We start from the raw sequence: 23529 nt of genomic DNA, 5'->3' as shown, positions 1-23529 counted from the left end.
CATGTTAAAGGGATAAAGGAAAAGTGAATTATTCCAATACTTTTGTTATTCTCACCCAAATAATATGGTTGATTAGTATGGGAACTAGTCATCTTGAAGACACCCGATTCAGGTGCAGGCCTTGTGATAACTTAATAATCTATCTTAAGGTAGATGCTATTAAAAGGTCCTAAAAGTACAAGTGGACTAAATGAGCCAAGTATTTCGTGAGTCCATAAATCAGATGGTCTCGAATTTAACACTGGAAGTATAATAAGGCTAATGTTTCATTATTCCATTATGAGAAAGCATAAGAGAATAAAATTAAACAGATTTTAGTCAGAGATACTAATCTTAAAGCAAAAGGAAAGACAAAAACTTTCTATTGAGATTTTCTCCCCATTTTTTAAAAAAAGTTTTTATGTAGTAAACATCAGTTGGTTGAAAAGCTTGGCTATATAAAGTCATTTCCTGAAGACTGTATGTTTCAAGTTGTTTTCTGTATTGGAATATGTAGTTTTACTACTATTTTACTGGAAAGTTATAATTTGTCCATCAACATTGCAATTTTAAAAGATTTACTGCACAAGTGCAGTTTTATTAGACTTAGAGGCTAAATATTTTCCAACAGGAAGTAGTTCTGACATTATAATGGAAGTCAATGAGAAAAATAAAACCCATAAATCTGCTGAAGCACTCTATTCAGGGCATCTGTGTATGCATGACTAGTGCTCAAAAAATTCAGATCTAAGTTTTAAGGAGAATAAAGCAGCTAGCAGAAAATACATTTAGTACTTATATACCCTGCCTGTACTTTTTAATCTATTTTGGGCTTGTACGTATGTCTATGTTGTTCAGGACTTTCATGAGTGGAGAAGCTACAAAAAGATGTTCGAGGTATCTTATAACAGGGAAGATTGAAAATGCTATTAGGGGCCTATAATGATTTTCTGAGCTACTTTGAATTTTGTTTCTAGTAATTTTAATAACATGGGTAAGACAAATCAAATCTACAGAGGCAGAGAAATAGCATTTGGCACACTGCAGAAGTCTACACTACTGAGAAAAAATGAGATGTGACAGTGTGATGGAGTAGGAGTGGGGGTCTGTGAGTAACGCCTTCTCTGGGCCTCAATGTTCTCATCTCTAAAGGGAGAGTACCACCCTATTTAAAACCACACACATAACATACTGCTAGTTTCACTTAAATTTCACCTTTAACAACCAAGCAGAGAAAGTAGCAATAGAATAGAGCGTGCTGTAAGTCAAAAAATACTGTTCATTTATTCAACAAGCATTTAATGAGTAACTATTATGAACCAGGCACTATGCTAGAGAAACAAGATAAGGAGATCCTGTTTCTGCTCTCAAGGGACTTAGCATAGATCAAGCAGAGTGTGTTTAATACCATATGATAAGTGCAATGCCAAAGCTATACACGCTGTACACAATGCCAAAGCTGTATTAAGGGTGTCCCGGAAGAGGTACACATAAGCAATCTCTGGATGGGAGCTAGCTCAGGAAAGGCATTTGACAAGCCAGAGGTGGGTGTCCTTAAGGGTGTAGCAGTTAACTGAAGGTTGAGTCCAGCAAAAGGAATAATATAAGCAGAGAAACGAAGGCTAGACACAGCATTTCCAGGGAACTAAAAACACCCTTTCCTTGCCTGTCAACAAATCAGAAACATTATCCTGTCATTTTTCAAGATCTGGGACATCAATCCTGCCCAGTGAGTGGCTGTATCGTCTTTCGAGGGTCTTTTAATTGCTTTCTGTTGCATCTCAGACCCTACAACTCTTTCCTGGAAGGGGGAGGCGCACTTCCTGTAAGGCGGATTTGTTGGCAAGTATCTCTCTCTTTCTCAAAAGTAGGTAATTACCAGGGCAGAGCCAGAATAAAGGCCATGGGTAGGTAGGAGGTCTTGAAATGGGGGTGTGAAGAAGCCCATAAACTCTGCCCAATGCCAGTAACGACGGAAGATCTTTCTCACTGAGTGAAGAAAACAACGCCCGGATGCAAAGGCCGCAGGGGGGACGGTCCCTCAACGCCCCCCAGGCCCTGACAAGAGGGCACTCGGAGACCACAAGGACGAACACCGCAGAGGTAGCGAAAGGGCGCGGGAAGAGGCACCCACCGCCGAGGAGGCGCTTCAGGATGAGGTCTATGCTCCAAGGCGGCCTGAGGGACCCGGCTTCAAAGACACACTGTCAAGCAGGAACCCCGGAGGTCGTGACACCCACTCACCGCTACTGCTGGTGAAATAGAAGACCATGATCGCGGCGGCGCAGCGACTCCAGCGCGCAGCAGCAGAACTCAACTCGCCAAGCTCGGGATACCAGAAGCGCGGTGGCTGCCGGTTCCCCGGAACTCCTCCGCGCATTTCCGGCGGACGTCGGTTTGCGTCATAACGCCGGCCCGTCGGCGCCATTTTTAATCTTGGCTTGGAGCGTGTTGGCGGACTAGAGTACCTCAGGGCAAGGGTGATGGGTGGTCCCAGGGCAGCTGGTTAGAAAACACAGCAGGGAAACTCCATCTTCTTAAAAGGAAAATGCCCGTTGGTTGACTTTATGTTCAGAACCTCCACCCAGTGGGCATTCAAGTCTTGAGGCTTATCTATTGGTTTTTTCCGCTTCCGTTCATCCCCATATGGGTTCCCTGAGTGCAGAAACTTTGCCTTTTTCACAGTTAAGTGTTCACTGTGCCAATCACAGTACTTGACACTTAGTTTAAAAAATTTTGAATGAAACCAAATTCCTCCACTCTTCCCATTCTAGCACCCCCACTTGTAAGGCATACATTTGAGCACATTCTGTGCTTCACATACCTTATCTGAAAAATAATAGAGCAGCAAATTCATAGATTATTTTACTGGGTTTAAATAAATAAGCAGAAAGGGTTTAGAACAGCAGTCCTCAACCTTTTTGCTACTAGAGACCGGGGCTCCTATGAGAATAATGCCTGATGATCTGAGGTGGAGTTGATGCAGTGATGCTAAAGTTGGGGAGCACGTGTAAATACAGAAGAAGCTACTCTTGCTGATCTGCCACTCCCCTGCTGTGCAGCCCAGTTCTGGTACCAGTTCATAGACTGGTGCCAGTCTAGGCCCAGGGGTTGGGGACCCCGGGTTTAGAACATAACTCAATTAAGTTGTTAGTGATATTCCCCAGGGGCAATATGCCTCTTGGAGTTGGCCTGAGGTGGTTCTGCCTGTAAATTTAAGACCTGTGTGATTGGGCAAATTCAAAATCAATGATCCTCAGAGATCCTCCTGCTGTAAAGTGGTAGTAATCTTACTCCTGTAAAGCTCACAGAGCTCTTAGCTTTGACCTATTTCTCTTACTTCATTCTAACAGATTTCATACTATGAAGTTAAGTAAATCACTTAAATTTATTTAGAACTAAAAAATGTGCCAGAGATGGTACCAGGAACTGGTAACACAAAGATAACAGAAGCTAACAACCAAAGTGCTTTAGGAACCTCTAGCTCTCCAAAGCAAGAACCTAGCCATGTCCTATAAATAGTAATTGTTTTCAGGCCCTCAGTTTTCGTTTCTATAAAATGGGAATGCTTATACATATCTCATAGATTGTGGTGAGTAATAAATACAACGCGTAAAGCATGTAAGAATGTCTGGCATATGGCAGATATGCGCCATGATTTTTTTAAGTTTAACTTGAAAAATAAAAAATGAGCTAAAAATTTAACGTATTGCTAATAAAAAAAGGTTAAACTAACGCTAAAGCTTCAAATGTGAACTGCCTCGAGAATCTCAGAGAGGCTACTTTACAAAAATAGCTTACACCAATTGACCCCAGAATGTTCAAGAGGGCTCCTTTACCGAAAACTACAATTCCCAGAATGCATTTAAACAAAACCTGGGGAAACAGAGTGCCGCGCAGCCGCAAGGGATTGTGGAAGGCATGGTTTCTCCAAGAAGAGAGCTTTTTTCGCCCCAAGGGCGGGAGAATCGTGGAGACCGCCTCCCTGGTGGCGGGGCGAGGAATAGTGCGTGACCAATCACCCCACGCAGCTTCTGAAAGCGCCGAGAAACGACGAATCAGAACGCAGCGGCTTCGGCCTTGCCTGGCGCGGGATAATTTGAATACAGTGGCGGAGCTCTGGCTGGGCTGAAGAGAAGTAGCTGTCTCTGAGCTGCAGGTAACTGCTGCAGAGGGCCGAGGTCTGGGGTGGAAGACGGAGGAGAACGGGAGATTCTTTAGAACGTGGAATTGAATGTCAAGTTAAAAAGCTGTTCCTCTGGGCTTGGCGCGTCTGCGACTTGTGACCGAAGACACCAAACGGTTCACCACATTTCAGGTCACCCTGTTTCCATCTTCCTGACTCCGAGTTTTCTTGTCTTTTTGCCCTGACAGGCGTACCTTTCCTCATTCAGCCTTAGAAGAAGGGGTCTTCCCTTAAGCCGCAGCTCGACGTTAATTCCCAGAGACCCGGGTCTTTCTGCTTGTGTAATTTTTAAAAATAACCCTGATCCAAAGGAAGGGGAAGGGAAAACTTTTACTGAGCAATATATCATCTGCTCTAGAGTTAAGGTGCATGATTGTTGTTTATTTTCAGCAGCCTTAGGAGGTCAGGGTATTTTATAAAGAAAACGAGCGGCTTGGTCTTCGGCTAGTAAAATGGAAAGATTATGCTTCACTCGTTTTCTTGCTGGACTCTGATGAAAAAGTTACAAACGCTCTCTGCCTTTTTTGGACACACAGGCTGTTGAGACAGTTTAACCAATAAGAAAAGGTGTTAAATGGAATATTAAGGAACTGTATGGTGGAATGGAAGCATAGGGCAGCATCTAACAGTGAGAGGAGCGGGGTGAGGGCAATGGTGAGGAAGGAGACCCAGAAGATAAGTGTTTAAACTTGATATAAATTAAGCTAATTAATGGGGAAAGTGTGCCTTGCAATGGAAAAATATTTCCTCCTTAGTGGGATCATTTTCTAGCTTGAAACATGTACTATCCTCTGCTTTTATGTCCTGTTTTTAATTGCTACTGTGATGTAGTTTTCCCTTTAATAAACCTTCATATCTTAAATTTTTATTAAAGTGCTTCGCTTTAGAACAAACCCCTTTTTGTGTCTTTAGACCATCACACATCTGAAAACTTTTGCAAGTTTTAACGTATAATTTTGGTAGAGTGATTTTTTATATGCATTGGATGAATTTTGTTATAATTGTCCTGTTGCTTTAGGAGTTCAATTAAGAAGATGTCAGCTTTTTCTCCAAGGAAAAGGAAGCAGGATTCTTTGAACCGTGACAAGTGAGTCTCATTTTATGGGTAGAAACTCTTGAAAAATTCACCTTGTCTTTCTTACTTTCTCTGTTTTATCTCTTAAAAATTTCCATTCCACTCACCTACACCTTGTGGCTATAGTGATATTCTAATTGTGGTCTAGAAATACTGTAAGCTTTCATAATGAATTATTTAATGCTTTTGGAGGGAATCAGAGAAAGAGCTATTTTCTTTGGCTTTGAGATGTATGTCAAATTTTTTATTACCTTGCTCCTTTCTGCTCTACTAAACAGTGTTTTGCATACAGTAAATGCTCATCTGTAAGTACTCTTAAAAAGTCTGTGTACTCATTATTTACTACAGGTCATACCAGATATAAATTATTCCCCACAGAACAGGCCCTAATTACATAGAATTAATCATTTTAGGGTACTTATAGCCACTCAAGCAAAATATATGGGCTATAATTTGTATATGGCTAAGACTTAGAAATAGGTTTTAAAACATACATATGTACATATACATGTATATCAAAGCTTCTTTGTAAACAATGTTTTCACAAACGCTATCTTACTTTTGAAAGATATTTGAATGCTTTGTTTGGTAAAAACAATTTGAGAATCCTACTGTTAAACTGTGTATGAATGGATGTTTGGTGGAGAGGATATATTATTTTTAGTGTGATCTAAGTTGAAGCAAAATAACAGTACTTATCAACAGACTTTGTTTCTTTTCATAGCCTATTATCAGACATTGCATCAAAGAAATTAATTTTGGACTTTACTGAAAACATATTTTCATCACCTGATCAAAAGCACATTTGCCAAAGCAGTGATAAAAATGAAGAAAAAGCGCATTGTTCTCAACAAAGCCATTTCGTTTCAAATTCACTCAAGACAACTAAAAAAAGTAGATTACCTTCTGTAAATCAAGGTTCACCTTTTAAATCTGCTGTGTCTACTGTATCTTTTTACAACAAAGATAAGTATTACCTCAATCCATTGGAGAGAAAGATTATAAAAGAGAGTAGATCCATTTGTCTAAAAACTAATAATGAAGACAAATCTTTTCCCAGTGTGACAGAAAAAAAGCAGGGAAAACCAGTCCGCTCCAAGAGGATGAACAAAAAACCACAGAAGAGTTTAACTTCTAAGTATCAACCAAGTTATAAATGCACCAAGCCTGTATCAAAGATTTCTAAAAATTCTAAGCAAAATCGAGTGGCCTATAAACCAATTATAGAGAAAGAGAACAATTGTTATTCAGCTGAAAATAATGTGAATGCTCCTCGAGTTCTAAGCCAAAAAGTCAAACCACAAGTGACACTCCAGGGTGGAGCGGCATTTTTTGTTAGTAGAAAAAATTCCTCTCTTAGAAGGTTGTCTGTGGAAAATAAGCCATTACTGGGAGTCACCCAAAAGAATAAATTAGAAGCCATTGAAGATTCTGATGTAGAAACCGTTAGTGAAAAAAGTTTTAAGGCAAGACAAGTGCCAAAGTGCATGTTACTCGAAAAAGAACTGAACATTGAGCTGCTGGGTACAAGTGAAAATGAAGAGAAACTAATAAAGGTAAATAAAACTAAATATATCACTTTAAAAACAAAGTTGGCTATGTAACAAAACTTCAATATACATAATATGTACAGGTGAACAAAATTTTATTTCCTTTGCAGTCTGGAGGATTGCTTTTATGAAAGCAAATAGTATAGTTTAATCTCTATAAAAAATTTAGAAGCAGGATAGAAAGATGGGACTTTTCTTCCCTTTTTGGCTTAAGGAAGCCTACCAACATTTTCTTGTCATTAAGGTATACATTTTAATAAATTCCCTCATGACTGAAGTCTGGAGAAGTTTAACAACTTTTATTTGTTAGTCAGTGTTTTTAAAAAGTAGAAAACGAAATTCAAGTAGTAGCTTTTCAGAGCACGAGCATATTATTTTTCGTTTCAGCTTATTTTTTAAAGTTTACTAGGTTATTCTAGTAAACTTAGAGAATACAGAAAGTATAAAAAACATACCTTCTGTAAACCCATTACTTGGAGATGATCACTGTTAACATATAGTTGGGTTTTCGTTTATTTTATATAGTATATTTTCATGGTTGCCATTCTATGCTTTTTGATGTTCCTCATAAATAACAGCTAGCTTAGACTAGTGCTGTCTGATACAAATAGAATATCAACCACAAGCAATTTAAAATTTTCTAGTGGCCACATTGAAAAGCTTTTTAAAAAAAGTTTAACCCGATATAGTTTAAATGTTACCCTTTTAATGTAATGAAGATAAAATTATTGAGGTATTTTACATATTTTTTTAAATTTGGGGCACAACTCAAGCTAAAATTAATTCTCAATCCAGCAAAACAAAGTGTGTGTGTAAGGGTCTGCATTTCCACCCAGGCATCTCCTTATTAGTATGCTTCATATCTATTTGGTAATGGAGATTCAGCCTTGATACAGTGATGTGATAAATTCTCTGCAACACTATTTTCTGCCTTAATTTCTGAGCTTCATTTTAAGGGACTAGGTATTGGGTTTGTCTACTTTTCAGTAATCTGAGAAGTTGGGCTTTTGTGCATCTTAAATTTGTGGAACTGGGCTCTTCTCTCAAGATTTTGTGACATATCCACTACTAGTATTCATCTCTACTAGCTAAGGATGAATCCTGTTTTCATTACTGGTAACATAACCTTTTCCCAACTTATTATGGAGCCGTGAGAAACGGCAAACTGATGAGTTGACTCATCTCTACTGAGAGATTATGGTCATAAATAGTTCTATTTTAATCAAAAGTTTTTTCCTTTTTCCCCCAAGTTATATTTTCTCTAAGTCTCACCAAATTAGTAGTGCTAGTGAAATTTGTCAAAATTTTTCCTACTTTGCTTTCCTCACTTCCCAGCTACTGCCTAAAAAGCGGGAGTTAGAAGCTTCTCCAGCTACTCCAGAATGTTCTTTTTCTTTCCCCTTGGCTGCCTGTTTTTAAAGCTTATAAATTTGTCTTTTTCCAGTTTGGTGGCTACTGGGGAAATTTTTGCCATGTTTACTAGTTGCGGGGCGGGGGGGAGTTCTTATTACAGAGGGATGTTCTATAATCTCCATTCTTCTATCTTTATTAGGAATTATAATACATTTTTGTTAGGGTAACAAATTACATACTTAAATATACATATCCTGTCTTTCAGTAAACATAAAGGAAATTTTCCTTAAAATAGGCTGAAAATCGAAGATTTAAAATCACATTATAAAATATAATTCATAATAAAGTAGATATTTTGTTTTAGAAACAGATCTATTAGAAATCATTCAATAAATAGAAAACGATTAAGAATTATAGGTTTTCTTTCCTTTTATCTTCAGGATTCATCAAGTGGTGTAATTTCTTCAAGGGAACATAAACCTGATGAAAGTAAGTGTTTTCCTTCAGAAAATTCTCACAGTGAGAACAAGGCAGGTAAGGAAGAGAAAACTTCTCTTCTCAAAATTAGTTTATTTACTTATAATAATGCTTCATTACATGTGTCAGTATAAAATCATATACAATAATATTTTGGGTTTTTTTAATATTTGTTCCCTGTGTTTTTATCTGCATTTATCTTGGTGACAATGTTTTCTGTGGTAAACAATGCAGTGCATTTTGAAAGGAGGAGACAAGGAGACCTTAGGCTGGAACTTAAGACAAAATACTGATGCTTAATTGGTCTGTGGGATGTGGCCAAGTTATTTAAGCTCCCTAGAGTTGGGTGTTCTCATCATACCTACCCTACCAACTTTTTACTCAAAATTATAGGAAAGACTAAAAACTATTTATGTTATATATTTGTGATCAAAACCCAATCATAAGCAAAATTTACTAAGCCATAGAAAGGACACCAAACTGGGCATCAGGAACCTTGGGGTTTTGTCTACGTCTGCCACTAATTTAACTATGTGACCCAGGGAAGAGGTCTCTAAAGTAAGAGATTAATAGTAACTTTTAAATTCCTCTTAGTTGTGAAATTCTATTACTCACTTATGGTATCACTATTTAATTAAACAGTATTTACTAAACTGTGAATGTATAAAGAGATTAATTATAACATTTTTCTTACCAAGCAGATTCTTGGTAACTTTACCTTGTTGGTCATATCTATAAATTTGGAAATAAATGAAAATTCTAAGAGTTGACATACTGAATATAGTTAGGAACTGTAGCTCATGGAAAGAAAATAAAAAGATAAAACTAAAAGCATAATCTAGAAAAATAGCCCTTAAGATCTAATTTTATACATATATAATTTTATAAATATATATATATATATATATATACTTACATACATATATATAAAATGATCGTTCATAATGATAATATTTGGTATTTACTGGGTGTTCAATATGTACCAGGCAGTGCTAAGTGTTTAGTATGCATTGTTTCTCATGGGTTGTGCTATCACTGATATAATAGAACATGTAACAGAAAAATAATATAGTTATAAAATTTTCTTTAAACATTAATTTATTTCAGTACATTGTCTAAGTATTTAAAGAAAAATATTTAGTGAATCAATAATACAGGTGGTATAAGGATATGGCAAGATTCATGATAAACGTTTATTACTTAGTAACTATAGTTTATCGTTTAATTCTCACAACTACTCTGGGAAATAGGTTTGTATGTGCATTTTACAGATGAGAAAACAGACTTAGGTTACATAACTTACCCATAGCAGATCAGACTCTCACCTATCTTGGCCTTGTTTCTAGAAATGAGCTCTAATTATTTTTCAATGCAAAGTAAAAGTTTGCTGTTTACTAAATAGCCCACTTTTAATGTACTGTTTTTCTCTTATCAACTACTATTTTGATTTTGGTCTTTTTTTAAATAAACTTTTTATTTTGCAGTAATTTTAAATTTGTAGAAAAGTTGTAAAGGTAGTACAGATATTCCCATGTATATCCCTCACTCCATTTTCCCCATTGTTGCCATCTTACATTACCATGGTACCTTTGTCAAAATTAAGAAACTGATATTAGTACATTACTATTAACTAAGCTCTAGACTTTATTTGGAGTTCACCAGTTTTTCCATTAATGTCCTCTTTCTGTCCTAGGATCCAGTCTAGGGTACCACATGGCATTTAGTTTTCATGTCTCCTTAGTCACCTCTTTTCTGTAACATTTTCTCAGTATTTTCCTTGTTTCCATATTTTTCATGACCTTGACATTCTTGAGGAGTACTGACCAGATTAGCTTATAGAATGCCTCTGAATCTGGGTTTGTCTTGATGTTTTTCTCATCATTAGACTTGGGGTAATGAGTTTCCGGGAAGAATATAACTGAAGTGAAGTACTCTTCTCACCACATAGGGTCTGGGGGTGTTGGCATCCACATTACGATGGTGTTAACCTCTATTACTTGGTTAGGGTCAGGTTTTTACCATTTTTTAAAAAAAAATTTTGGCGTGACATTGGTTAATAAAATCTTATACGTTTCAAGTGTGCAATTCAATAATACGTCATATGCATATTGCATTGCATGTTCACCACAGGTTAAGGTTAAGTGTGCCAGGTTTCTTCACTGTAAACTTATTCTTGTCCCTTTTCTGTACTCTTCTTTAGAAGTAGGTCATTAAGTCTAGCCTACCCTTTCAGGAAAGGGTGGGGATTAAGCTCCATCTCCTGGAAGGGGGAATATTTATATATATTATTTGGAATTCTTCAGTAAGAAAGAGTTGTCTCTTAACTCCTATTATTCAATCTTTAGATAAATAAATAGACTCAAGGATTCTTATCAATATGGACTCATGAATATTTTATACTTTGGGTTGTAATCTAATACATTATTTATTCTGTTGCTCAAATTGTTCTAGTCAACCATTGCAAGATCTTTTCAAGTCAGTTCTCTTTAGTATGTCCCATCCTTTTGTTTTTTGAACTGCCAAACTGTCCCACCAACAACTTTACCATTTTGCATTCTCACCTGCAATGAATAGCAGTTCCTGTTACTCCGTATTCTTAACCAACATTTGTTATTGTCAGTTTATTTTTTAATTTTACCATTCTAATAGGTATGTAGTGATCTCATTGTGCCTTTCATTTGCATTTCCCTAGTGGCAAATGATGCTGAGCACCTTTCATATGTTTATTTGCCATCTGTATATCTTCTGTGAACTGTCTGTTCAGATCTTTTGCCCGTTTTTAATGGATTGCTTTCTTATTGTTGAGTTTTAAGAGTTCTGGATACAAATTCTTGATCAGAAATATAATAGCAAATATTTACTGCCATTCTGTGGCTTGTTCTCACATTTTCTTAACAGTGTTTTGGCACAGCAGAACATTTACATTTGATCAAGTCTAATTTTTCTTTCATATATTGTGTTTTTTGGTGTTTTAATGTAAAAACTTATAACCAAACCCAAGTTCATGCAGATTTTTACAGTTTCATGTTTTACATTTAGGTCTGTGATCCATTTTGAGCTAATTTTTATATATGAGTGTTGTCATTTTTTTTGCATATTCCAGCACTATTTGTTGGTTATCCTTTCTCCATTTAATTACCTTCGCCTCTTTGTCAAAAATCAGTTAACTGTATTTGCATAGGTCTGTTTCTGGGCTTTCTATTTTGTTCCATTGATCTCTTTATCTATTTTTTTCGCCAATACCATACTATCTTCATTATTGTTAAGTCTTGAAGTCAAGTAATGTATTTTGGTCTTATTAACCTTTAAAATCTCATGATATAAACTTTCAGTTTATTTTGTAATACAAATTATTATGATTTTTTCCCCTACCAGTTTCTCCTGAGTCCATTGTCTATCCCATCTTCAGTGCATCATCAATCAATACAAAAAGGTAGGAATTGCTTTTATTTTAATGTTCAACAATTATTTAATTATAAGTTCTATGGGTCTCTTTTTCTTTCTCATACTATTGAATTTGGAGAGCATTTTTTTCTTCCCCTCTAAGATATAAAGAATAGGAGATGAAATCAGATCATCTCATAAAAACTTCATAATAACGTAAGAGTTGAGAGACGAGAAAGATCTTTACGGGTTTGAGTATTAATAATTGCTAACATTTTTATATAGAACTTAATAATAAGTAGTTTACACCCATTATCTCACTTGATTCTTACAACAACCTAGAAGATATATACTATTATCAATTTCATTTTAAGCTGATGAAACAGTAATTCAGCCATGGTTGCACAGCTATTAGGTAGAGCAGAGCCAGGATTAGAATCCATATGTGAATCAAAGCCCATTTGGCTATATTGCCTTCCCTGAGTGATAATATATTAGTAATAGTTAGTGTTTAATGAGTATTTACAACTTTATGTTGTAGGTACCATTATTACCCCCATTTTATAGATGAGGAAACTGTGGCCAAAGGAATAAATAACTTGCAGCAACTTATGCTATTATAAATCCTAGCTGAAGCTACCACTATCCTGGTCAAAGCTAAGAGAGGGATGGAGGAGGCATGGGTGGATGTGAGCATATAGGTCGAAAGCTCTGAAAAAGATGTTTCTTATAGTCCGAATTTTCCTAAGCAGCTTTGGTTTGTCTCTTTCTATTTGATGATATATAACTAGAGGTACTGAACCAAGAACTTCCTAGCAAGTGCTCTTATTCTTGGGGTGCTTCACCTTAAATCACCTCAGAGATTGGGTTAGATGGGCAGCTTTCTCCCTTCAAAGGCCATATTCCTATTTTTTTCACCTTTGTCTTTTCTCATCTATGTCTTCTTTCATGGCTGTTTATTAAGGGTTGAAATTACCACAATTAGCTGATGAAAGTGTAAACTAATTTAATCTAGCATAAGGAGAAACTAGGATACTATTAAGTAATTTGAGATTGCTTTTTATGTAGGACCTAAAAGGTGAGATATCATCAATTTCTTGTGGTTTATTACTTTGGGTACAGTATAGATTCTCTGAGTTCTTGGTCTAACTTTCATTTTTTGTTTATTCTTTCATTTGGCAAACATTTATAGAGTACTATGTGGTACTGAACTATACTGAGTTTTCAGAGATGTGAAGATAAGTACCACATGGTGCTGCTATCAAGGAAGTTCTAGCTGGAGGACAAGCATTTAAGCAAATACATATAATAAAGTGTTAAAATTGCTAAGATAGAAGTAAAGAGATTGTGGTCATGCATGCTGGGATGGGAAGAGCTGACAGAAAGCACTAAAAATTGCCAGATACTCTGCAAATATTATATACACATCGGTTTTCTTTTCATTGTAATTCCTCAAACATTTTAAATTACTAAATAATGTTTATCAACTCTCTATTTCAAGATCTCTAGTTGAGAAACAGTCTTCTGTGGGATCCATCACACCTTCTAACTTCTTGAAACAGAACAATACACAGAAAAGTGCTAATGCCAGAGATACAAATAAAGAAACAAAAGACCAGCTGATCATTGTGAGTAGATTTAAAACAAAGCTCCTCCTGTACATGGCTCTCTCATACAGAACATGAAGTCAGACATGTTTTCTTAGCATAGTTAACATGAGTCGTAGATATTCTGAGTTTTGTAAGTGCCAGCTTTGTTTTAGTGGCAGCATTTAAAGCTAATCAAGTACATTTTCAAACTGATATTATTGGGCAATGCTAGTAATTTAGTAGAATGCTGATGAATGAAATGTCTTCAGATAAGAAATCTTACTGTTGATCAACAAAAGATTTAATGAAAATAGCTACATAGTATTAGATGTGGATTTGGCAAACTATGGCTATGGGCCAAATATGGACCATGGCCTGTGGGCTGAAAATAGCTTTTACATTTTTAAAAGGTTGGGGGAAAAAGGAGAAGACTATGTGACAACTATGTGTGGTCTGTAAAGCCTAAAATATTTACCATTTAGCCCTTTACAGAAAGTTTGCAGCCCCTATATTAGACAGTTCAAAACATGGTATTTTCAGTAGCATTTAACAATGCTTTATGAGATATAATGGGAGTTGATAAGCCATGACACTGAATATTTCTGACTTCCCTGTATTCATGAATTTATCTGTGTTTTTTAACTTTTATTAATATTTGTTTTTTTTATCAATTTGGCAAAGAGTTTTAACATTCCTAAACATTTAAGGGGAAAAAATACTATATAATGAATATAGAAGTCCTGAAAATTTTGCTCTGCCTCTTTGAAATAAAAGGCTTTTTTTAGGTCTCCCATTTAAGAATCTAATAAAGAAGTTCCATTGTTCATCTTAGCTGTAAGTTTTATGATTTAATTTTATTCCTTCTTAGAACTATAGATCTAGCTAAAGAATCTTTTTTACACTGCCCATTCCAAAAGACGATTCCATTTCTTTCATTAAATTTATTACATTTTTAAGTTTATTCCCTTTCATTTTGTTTAGGGGCAGGGTAAGGAGGATGTAGTAACCAGACTTTCATTTAGTATTTCAATTATGCCAGCATAAAAGAAAAGTAAGGAGAAATTTGAATGAATGGTTACATGAACTAAATGTAGAGCTATTTGTGATACGTTTTGATATCTCCCATTTCCCTGCGTTGAAGGATGCAGGTCAGAAACATTTTGGAGCCACCATGTGTAAGTCTTGTGGCATGATCTATACTGCTTCCAACCCTGAAGATGAAGTGCAACATGTTCAGCATCACCACAGATTTCTGGAGGGAATCAAATATGCAGTAAGTAAAAAAAAAAAAAGTCATATTTTGTTCTAAAAGTAAAACTGTTTTAAAAGACATATTTCTTTTGCTTAAATATTGAAAGATCTATCCACAAATACATATATCCATCATCTGGAATTTTGTTGTCCTTAATATTTGAGGCTGATGGTATTTAAAAGTTAACTTTTTAAAAAAGTGCCATTTCAGTCTATCCTAATATAAGAGAAATATTGTTCTATGTTGAGTGAACACCCTGCATTCTTACCTCTATGACAGTACTTTCTGAGCAGAGCTAAACAATCAAAATACAAAATTCAAAGACTTGGAGTCCCACCCTCTCGCTTTAGTTTCTTCTTTATAGATAGCCTTAGAAAAACAGCTTTTTTATGACTTCTCCAGGCTTTTTCTTTTCTGAGAGGTCACTTTATTGAGCACCTTTCTAGTCCAAACACATTCTATTGTTGGCCTTATCTTTATGATCACACCTGCTACTCAAGTGTATCCTTTTTCCCTGCTTCTGTTACTGCCATAGTTTGTACTTCATAATATTTTTAGCCTGGCTTATTAAAATTCTGCTTATCCCACCCCTCCCCTGTTTCCCATGCCTAATAATTCATTTTTTTCTCCATATCCTATGAAGAGCTCTTATGTGACTCTGCCTTGTGGTATAATAGATTATGTACATGTTTCTCAGTGGGGTTCAGCACTTGACAGGCACTTTGTTTTAGGCATCTTTTATTTCCCTTCCCATATTCCTTTATTTTGACTTACATTCTTTTATTTGGATTTTCTTTTAACTTTTCTCTATCATTTATTCTTTTGTTTTCTTCAGACTGAATTATTTATGTTTGGTTTTTTTCCTCTTCAAATTAAACTATGACTTTTTATCTTTTGGCAGGGCTGGAAAAAAGAACGTGTAGTAGCAGAGTTTTGGGATGGGAAAATTGTGTTGGTCCTGCCACATGATCCAGGCTATGCTATCAAAAAGGTATGGAGCATTAGCTTTTAAGCTTTGTTCTCCTCCTATTCCTTCCCTGCCCCACCCCACCACCACCACCACCACCAAGAAATCACCTATGTGAAGTGTAAAACACCTTTGCAGATAGGTAATCCACTTTGGTATACATGTAAGGATGACTTTCATGGTAGTTCATACAAAACTAAATGTAGATTAAAGAAACCAGATAAGTCTCTATAGTTTATCTTTTACCTTCATCTTCCACTTGTGAAGATAAACTAAATTTTTCCATGTTGAGAGATTAATGGTCCCAGAGTTTATTTCTTATATTGGTGTTGCCTTTGTTTCTTGGGTTGGATGTTTAGCCCCAGTAAACAAAAAAATAAAGCTGAAACAAAATCTGTGTTGGCACTTTCTACTCATCCTTCCCAGGAGCCTGAATTTCTTTCTGCTGAAAGTGATCTTTAAAATATGTTCTTAAAACCCTGTTTATAAAATGGCAGATACATGCATCGATAATGAAATAATTGTAGGGGGAGGCTTTGTGAATTTAGGAAGTAGAGATAAGAGGCCAAAATGTTAGCAGTCATAAATTTGTGTATATAAATATATATGGTTTCTATTATACTTTTAAAAACAAATTCACCTTTTTTTTTTTCCAGTTAGAGTTGACATTCAGTATTATTTTATATTAGTTTTAGGTATACAGCATAGTGGTCACTTCTTTTGGTTTTTCACATCATTAGGTAGAAGATGTCCAAGAACTTGTTGATCATGAATTGGGCTTCCAGCAAGTGGTTTCCAGATGTCCCAACAAAACCAAAACTTTTCTCTTTATATCTGATGAAAAGAGAGTAGTTGGATGTTTAGTTGCAGAGCCCATCAAACAGGTATGGTATAGTGTTTTAAATTATTGGCATCATTTGCGAGCAAAAGAAAGTAGTTGGGAGAAGTTTCATTAAGCATTTAAGACCACTACTAGTAATGACATGTTTTCCTCCTAAAATATCCTTGACCATATGAATAATGGAAGTCACTTATTTCTATTATATTTGGTATTTTGCCTTATATAAGCATCATAAGTCAGTCAGTCTTATGTTCATGTAGTAGTTTCTATACCTGGACTATATACTGATTTTAAATAAGCAAATCTATAGAGCTCAGTTATCGAATATGTGGCTTAGTGTAGATTAATATATTTGGCAAAATAGTCATCACTTGTCCCTTAATTAGAATCTAGGTACTAATTAGCAGTGTTCTAGAAAAGAAGTTGGCAAACTATAGCCTGTGGACCAAATGTGGCCCACCACCTGTTTTTGTAAAGTTTTATTGAAACAGAGCCATGCTCATTCATTTCCATTTTATCTGTGGTTGCTTTTGTGCTTTGATGGCAGGGTTGGGTGGGTACAACAGATCACATGGCCCAAAGAGTCTAAAGTATTTACAGTTTTGTCCCTTATAGAAAAAAAGTTGCCAACTCTTGTTCTAGAATAGAGAGATGAAGTTTTTGCCTTCAAGGAGCTTACAGGTTAATTTTTAACTAGAGAAAATTATAGTTCACATGTGTTCTTTTTATGTGACTGTATTATATTCCATACTTATGTCTCCTTCCTTTTAAAAACATTTATCTGTCTCAGTACTTCTTGAAATGATAGCATTATCTTATTTTTGTAAGCGCCTTCCTTTTATATCCTCATTTCTACCATCTTATTTTCCTTTTTTTCCCTGCTTTTTCATCATGTATGTACACACACACAGTCTCTTGTGTGTTTATCAGAAATTGGAGGGAAAAGCAGCTGTGTGTATTATTGGCAATAAAAGTGATCAATTTGGCCATTTCTTTCTTTGATTTTAAAGTAGATGGTTTATGTAGTGATTATAGGCAAATATAGCCAAATAATATACATATTCTCTTCTACTCATTCTCATTTCAAAAGCAAAGTTTTCTTGATGGTAGTTAAAACTTGGTTAAGTATATACCTATTAAAACAGCTACAGTAAAAAACAGTGACAATACCAAATGCTGATGAGGATGCTGGGACACTAAATCTCTTATTCATTGTTGGAGGGACTATAAAATGTTACAACCCTCTGGGAGAAGTTTGGCAGTTTCTTAAAAACTAATCCAGGCATCATACTCCTGGGCATTTCTCCCAGAGAAATGAAAACTTATGTCTACACAAAAATGAGTACCTGAATGTTTATAGCAGCTTTATTTGTAATAGCCAAAACCTGGAAACAAAAGTGTCCTTCAGTAAGTAAATGGATAAACAAACTGGTACATCCATACAATGGAATATTACTTAGCAATGGAAAGGAACAAACTGTTGATATATGCAACAACTTGGACAGATGTCAAAAGCATTGTGCAGAGTGAAAAAAGCCAATCTCAAAAGCTCACATGCTATATGATTTCATTTATATGACATCCTCAAAAATATCAGAATTATAGAGTACACACTGGTTGCCAGGGCTTAGGGATGGTGGATGTAATTATAAAGCAGTAGCAAGAGGAAGATTTGTGATGATGCAATAGCTCTGTATTTTGATTATGCTAGTGTTTAAATGAATATACAGAAATAATGAATTGTCATGGAATTATACACACACATTATACTCATGTTAATTTATTGGTTTCGGTATTACACTACAGTTATAGAAGGTGTAACCCTTGGGGAAACTGGGTAAAGGATATACAGGTCATCTACTATTTTTCAACTTCCTGTGAATCTATAATTATTTCAAAATACAGTTTTTTAAAAACTAAATGCCTACCAAATTTCATAGTTAACATGTAAAAATCTTTAGTTGTTACCAGTTTTTTAGAACATATACATTTTAGACTAAAGAGAATGGGAGTTTATATACTTTATTAAAAGTCAGTCTGATTTTTTACAATATTTTTTATTCAGTAAAAAAGTTTCATAATGATATGTTGGGAATATCTTAACACCACTAGTATTTTTTTAAGCATTGTGTGGCTAAGTAAACAAGAATTCAAGAACTATCAAAGAATTTTAACATTTTTGATGAAGGTATAAGATTAATTTTAGATATTTTTGTTTAAGGATTGGTTTTTAAAAAGAAATATGCACTTATCTGTATTGTTAACTCTAGATATCTCTGTATATCATTGCAGGCCTTCCGTGTTCTGTCTGAACCAACTGGTCCAGAATCTCCGAGTTCTAAAGAATGTCATAGGGCTTGGCAATGTTCAGATGTACCAGAACCTGCAGTCTGTGGGATAAGTAGAATTTGGGTCTTCAGACTGAAGAGAAGAAAACGCATTGCAAGAAGACTGGTTGATACTCTCAGGTAATAAAATAACATGGATTTAGACCCAGATTAGCTTTCCCAATACCTTTCCCAGCTCATGAGCCAAAAAGAATGATGTTAGTAAGACACTTCTATATAAATTCTATCTAAGGCAAGCAAGGCAAGTATTGGTATTGAAAAAAAAAAATACAAAATATACTCAGTTTAGGGCACAACATTCCAAGTCTGAAACATTCTAACCCAGTGATTTTTAAACTGCCTGCAGTGAAAGACTAGTTTAATCTGTCAAAAACCAACAGTTTAACAAATTAAAGATGAATTGCTAGAATATGGAAAATACAAGCCTTAATTTTTATTAGAGTCAACAGATATAGTTAACATTGCAGTAAATAATAATACTTAATATAATTAAGTAGAAAAACAAAATATAAGTTAAAGAATTACAGAAATTATACATGTTCATTGATAGTTTATAAGTAGGTCATTAATAAAGATGTACTGTAGCTCATAAGTGTAACTAAATGTAAAGTGCATTAGTAAGATAACCCATAGAATGGGAGAAAGTATTTGTAAATCATATATCAAGGGTCCAGTATATCTAGCAAAATAAAGGAACTCTTCAGTACAATAAAAAGACACATAACTTAGTTTAAAGATGGGCACAGGATTTCAATAGACATTTCTTCAAAGACATACAAATGGCTGATAAGCACTTGAAAATTTGCTCAACATCATTATCAATCCAAACCAAATCACAAATCAAAACCATGATAAGATGCCACTGCATACCCGCTAGAATGACTAATTAAAGGGAAAATAACAAGTGTTGGTGAGGAAGTGGAGGAAATTAGAATCCTTGTACGTTGCTGACAGGAATGTAAAATGGTGCAGGTGCTGTGGAATACAGTCTGGCAGTTTCCCAAAAATAGGTACCACATGACTTAGCAATTTTACTCCTACCTATGTACTCAAAAGAAATGAAAGCATATGTGTCCACACAAAAGCTGATATATGAAGTTTCATAACAGCATTATTCATAATAGCCAAAACAATAACCAAGTTCATGATTAATGGATAACAATGTGGCGTATCTGTACAATAATATGAGATATCATTCAGCCACGAAAAGGAATAGTGATACATACTATAACATGGATCAACCTTTAAAATTTTATGGCGGTCACAAAAGACTCCATATTGTATGATTCCATTTATAGAAAATACCCAGAATAAGCAAATCCGTAGATAAAGTAGTTTCCAGGGACTGAGGGAAGGGAGAATGGAGAGTGCCTACTAATGGGTACAGGAGTTCTTTTGGGGGTAATGAAAATGTTCTGGAATTGGATAGTGGTTATAGTTTCACAGTTTTGTGAATATTACTAAAAAACAATTGAACTGTACTTTTGAGTCTTATGGTATATGAATTATATCTCACAAATATGTGATTCTCCATTTTATACTCCTATGTGCACACTTTGAACTAACACTGTATATTGATATTCTAATGTGACAAATGAGCTTACTTGCTTGTTTTTCTACCTAACCTAGGCTGGGTGGATGAGTTTCACAACACTCATTCTCTCAACTTCTATGTTTGAGAGAGCAGATTACAAACCAGTGACCACACTTTGAGTAGCGCCAATCTAGCCTTTCGAGTTCTGTACACCTTTCAAGAAAGAACACCAAAGGCCACTGTGGGGATCCAGTCTTGGACCATAATCCTGGTCACCCATATATACATTATAAAGTGAATCAGTGAGAAAAATTGATGTTTATAAAGATTACTTGATAATTATGAAATACCTTTCTATATTTATATTAAAATGCATGAATTTGACATGAGGAGTACCAGTATCTAACAGTCTCACCAGGCAGTAGTCCAGTGCTTCTTAAACTTGAAAGTGTGTTATGACTCACCTGAGGATCTTGTTAAAATTCAAATGTGGTTCGGTAGGTCAGGGTGGGGCCTAAGATGCTGCATCCCTAGTAAGCTCTTAGGTGATGCTAAATGTTGCTGGTCTGTAGAGCATACTTTGAGTACTAAGGCAATAGGTTATCTACAAACAATAATGAAGAAAAATGAAGTCTCCCTCAAGGGAGAAATATATCTATGAGAACATACTTATCTCTTCTCACACATCTGAGTTGAAGATAAAGGCGAAGTAATTGACAGCTAACATGCATTAGAGGAGCCTTAGGCTGAATTCTCTCTTCTCTACAGGCAGTATATGTTTAAATCCTCACAAGAGTACAATACTGCTCCTAGTTATTTTACATAAGAATCAACTGAAGCTCAGATGGGATTATTAAGTACAAAATTACTCATGATGAGCTAGTAAAATTATCAGTTTTCTTTCAAATGTCCTTTAGAGCATTTTTTCCATCCAGGATCATTTATTGCACTTGTCATCATTGCTCTTTAGTATACTCATTTTCCTTAAACTAGAAGAGTTTTTTGAACCTTTGTTTTTGATGACATTGAAGAATTTGATGAATTATTTTATAGACTATCCCTCATTTTGTTGAATTCTTTCTACCATTTCATTTTATTTTATTCCTAGTTGAGCTAGATCAAGTTGTAGTCAAAATGCAAATTAGTTATTGCCTTAAAGCTCTGTGTGTGGTGTAGTTGAGAAGAATAGTTATTGGTTAAAGTCAGTGATGGTTTTGTTTTTTTTTTAATTATCTATGGCTTTTATCAGCAATACTACCTAAAATTAGTTGCTCATTACCATGGATCAGCTAGAGTAGATAGTTTGGTTCCCTTTGCCTCTCAGAATTTTTTCTGGACCTCGATTTTCTCATCTGAAATATTAGACTTCCATCTCTAAAATCTAAAGCATTGTCATTTTACTACTTAATAAAATAATATTGCTTTTAATCGAGTATTTAAAGAGATTGAAAGTTTATTTTTGGATTGCTTTTAACATAAATTGTGCTGTTTAATCAAAATTTTAAGTTGGTTCCACTGTTAAATCGTCTTTTCCTCTTTTTCAGGAATCGCTTCATGTTTGGCTGTTTTCTTAGCACTAATGAAATAGCATTTTCTGACCCAACACCAGATGGCAAGTTATTTGCAACCAAGTACTGCAACACTCCAAATTTCCTTGTATACAATTTTAATAGTTAAAACCAATTTCAACTATAGAACAGTTACTATGTGGATGAGTTCAGACAGTTCCTGATCATCTATAAGAACCATTTAACAAATATCAAAATAAAAATACTGAGAAGGACACACACACATACACACACACCTCTTTACCTGTTTCGTTCCTTATGAAAAGTCAGGGATAAATTTGTTGAAAATTACCTGGAGTGTCAAAAGAAAAATCTTTGGCTGATGTATACTGACTAGCACTCTGAATCCTTAATTATGAAACTTTGTAGCTGTAACTGGAAAATTACTTGCCTCTTACATAAGAATAATGACAAAGTAAGATGGTTTTCCAGAAATTTGACCACTTACCTTTTATAAAGCACTTTTGGACCAGGATTATCTCATGCTCAGTCAGAAGCAAACAGGAAAATTTAAAAACAATTTTCATGCCCCATTTTTAAACGTAATTCCTGAATTTTGTGCACGGAATTCTCACTTTATAGGTAACAGCTCAGTCTGAATATATTTAGAAAGTGTTTTGAATTTCTAGTGTAATAAAGATGGCGAAAAATATGATTTCCATATCCTTTTATGTAGAACAGAATTTTATAGCTTAATGTTTAAATATTTCTAAAAATATTAACCAAATGCATACCTGTCATGTTTTAATTTGCACTACTGTCATTTCATTAATTTTTGGTGTATGAAAATGCTAATTGTGCTAGTTACCTTTATAGAATTTATTACTGGTCATTAACCAAATGGATGCCCAGTTGGGATTAGATGATTCATATGGTTATATTTAAAATGTTTTTGCATGTCTAAAATACTTTTTACTTGTTCTGAAAAATCTGACAAAATGTATAGTATCAGAACAAAGTTTAATGAATAAATATACCTAGGCTGATGGGCCACAGAACATGACGTTATGTAAATACACCTAAATATGCAGTTTTCTAGTATAATTCTTGGATACTTTGAAAAGCAAAGAATTAATCAGATTGTTTTGATTCTAAGACATATTAATTGCTATCTGGCAATAATACTCTAGGGAACTTGTTTTCCAGGTTATAACTTTATGTAGAATATACTCATTTACATTCCTTTATTTGCCTGTAAGTTAACATGGTTCAAAGATTTAAAGGCCTGGGTTCCAAAAAGAATGTGGAAGTGTTGAAATGTGTGTAATTATGCAAACATTTTGATGCTGTTTTCTGCACTGCTGTTTTTTTTTTTAAATATTTTATTTTAAAATTTTTATTAACATTATTTGCTAAATGCTTTTGTGATGAATCTATTAAAATTCTTTTCAATATTCTCTTATACAATTGAATGTACTGATTTTCT

The 23529-nt window shown here is 34.9% G+C and overlaps 2 protein-coding genes across 7 annotated transcripts in view; one reads left to right on the top strand and one right to left on the bottom strand.

Annotated features, from left to right (window-relative positions):
• The window catches only part of CCDC25 (coiled-coil domain containing 25), a 35617-nt gene extending 33258 nt beyond the window's left edge, over positions 1-2359 (bottom strand). The window contains exon 1 of one of the 3 annotated variants that reach the window (XM_039875909.1): positions 2224-2359. In XM_039875909.1, the coding sequence (XP_039731843.1) occupies positions 2224-2359 (136 nt within the window). The remainder of the gene's footprint in view (positions 1-2223) is intronic. The other 2 variants (XM_039875911.1, XM_039875910.1) reach the window with 2 other exon arrangements.
• Positions 2360-3936: 1577 nt separating this feature from the next.
• On the top strand, positions 3937-22764 carry ESCO2 (establishment of sister chromatid cohesion N-acetyltransferase 2). 4 transcript variants are annotated; one of them, XM_039875906.1, is made up of 11 exons: positions 3937-4138; positions 5184-5252; positions 5965-6796; positions 8584-8677; positions 11996-12053; positions 13506-13632; positions 14735-14866; positions 15747-15836; positions 16553-16696; positions 18946-19121; positions 22080-22764. In XM_039875906.1, the coding sequence occupies exons 2-11, from the start codon at positions 5200-5202 to the stop codon at positions 22210-22212; spliced, it is 1839 nt and encodes a 612-aa protein (XP_039731840.1). In that variant the 5' UTR covers positions 3937-4138; positions 5184-5199; the 3' UTR covers positions 22213-22764. The 4 variants fall into 4 exon arrangements, with proteins under 4 accessions (XP_039731840.1, XP_039731839.1, XP_039731842.1 ...); XM_039875905.1 differs by having other exon boundaries at positions 3937-4297; XM_039875908.1 differs by having other exon boundaries at positions 3940-4138; positions 8584-8632.
• Positions 22765-23529: the final 765 nt, after the last annotated feature.

The sequence above is a fragment of the Pteropus medius genome, unplaced genomic scaffold, assembly GCF_902729225.1.
Source record: "Pteropus medius unplaced genomic scaffold, Ma_sr-lr_union100, whole genome shotgun sequence".
Taxonomy (NCBI): Eukaryota; Metazoa; Chordata; class Mammalia; order Chiroptera; family Pteropodidae; genus Pteropus; species Pteropus medius.
Note: the sequence above shows the minus strand (reverse complement) of the source record. Positions and strands in the feature narration are given on the sequence as shown.

What these genes read in the sequence shown, in the direction of transcription:
- ESCO2 (XM_039875906.1), top strand. Translation starts at nt 5,200, where the DNA reads ATGTCAGCTTTTTCTCCAAGGAAAAGGAAGCAGGATTCTTTGAACCGT. An exon ending in CAAAAGACCAGCTGATCATT is followed by an intron (nt 13,633 to 14,734) that starts GTGAGTAGATTT and finishes CCTGCGTTGAAG; the next exon opens with GATGCAGGTCAGAAACATTT. An exon ending in CAGGCTATGCTATCAAAAAG is followed by an intron (nt 15,837 to 16,552) that starts GTATGGAGCATT and finishes TCACATCATTAG; the next exon opens with GTAGAAGATGTCCAAGAACT.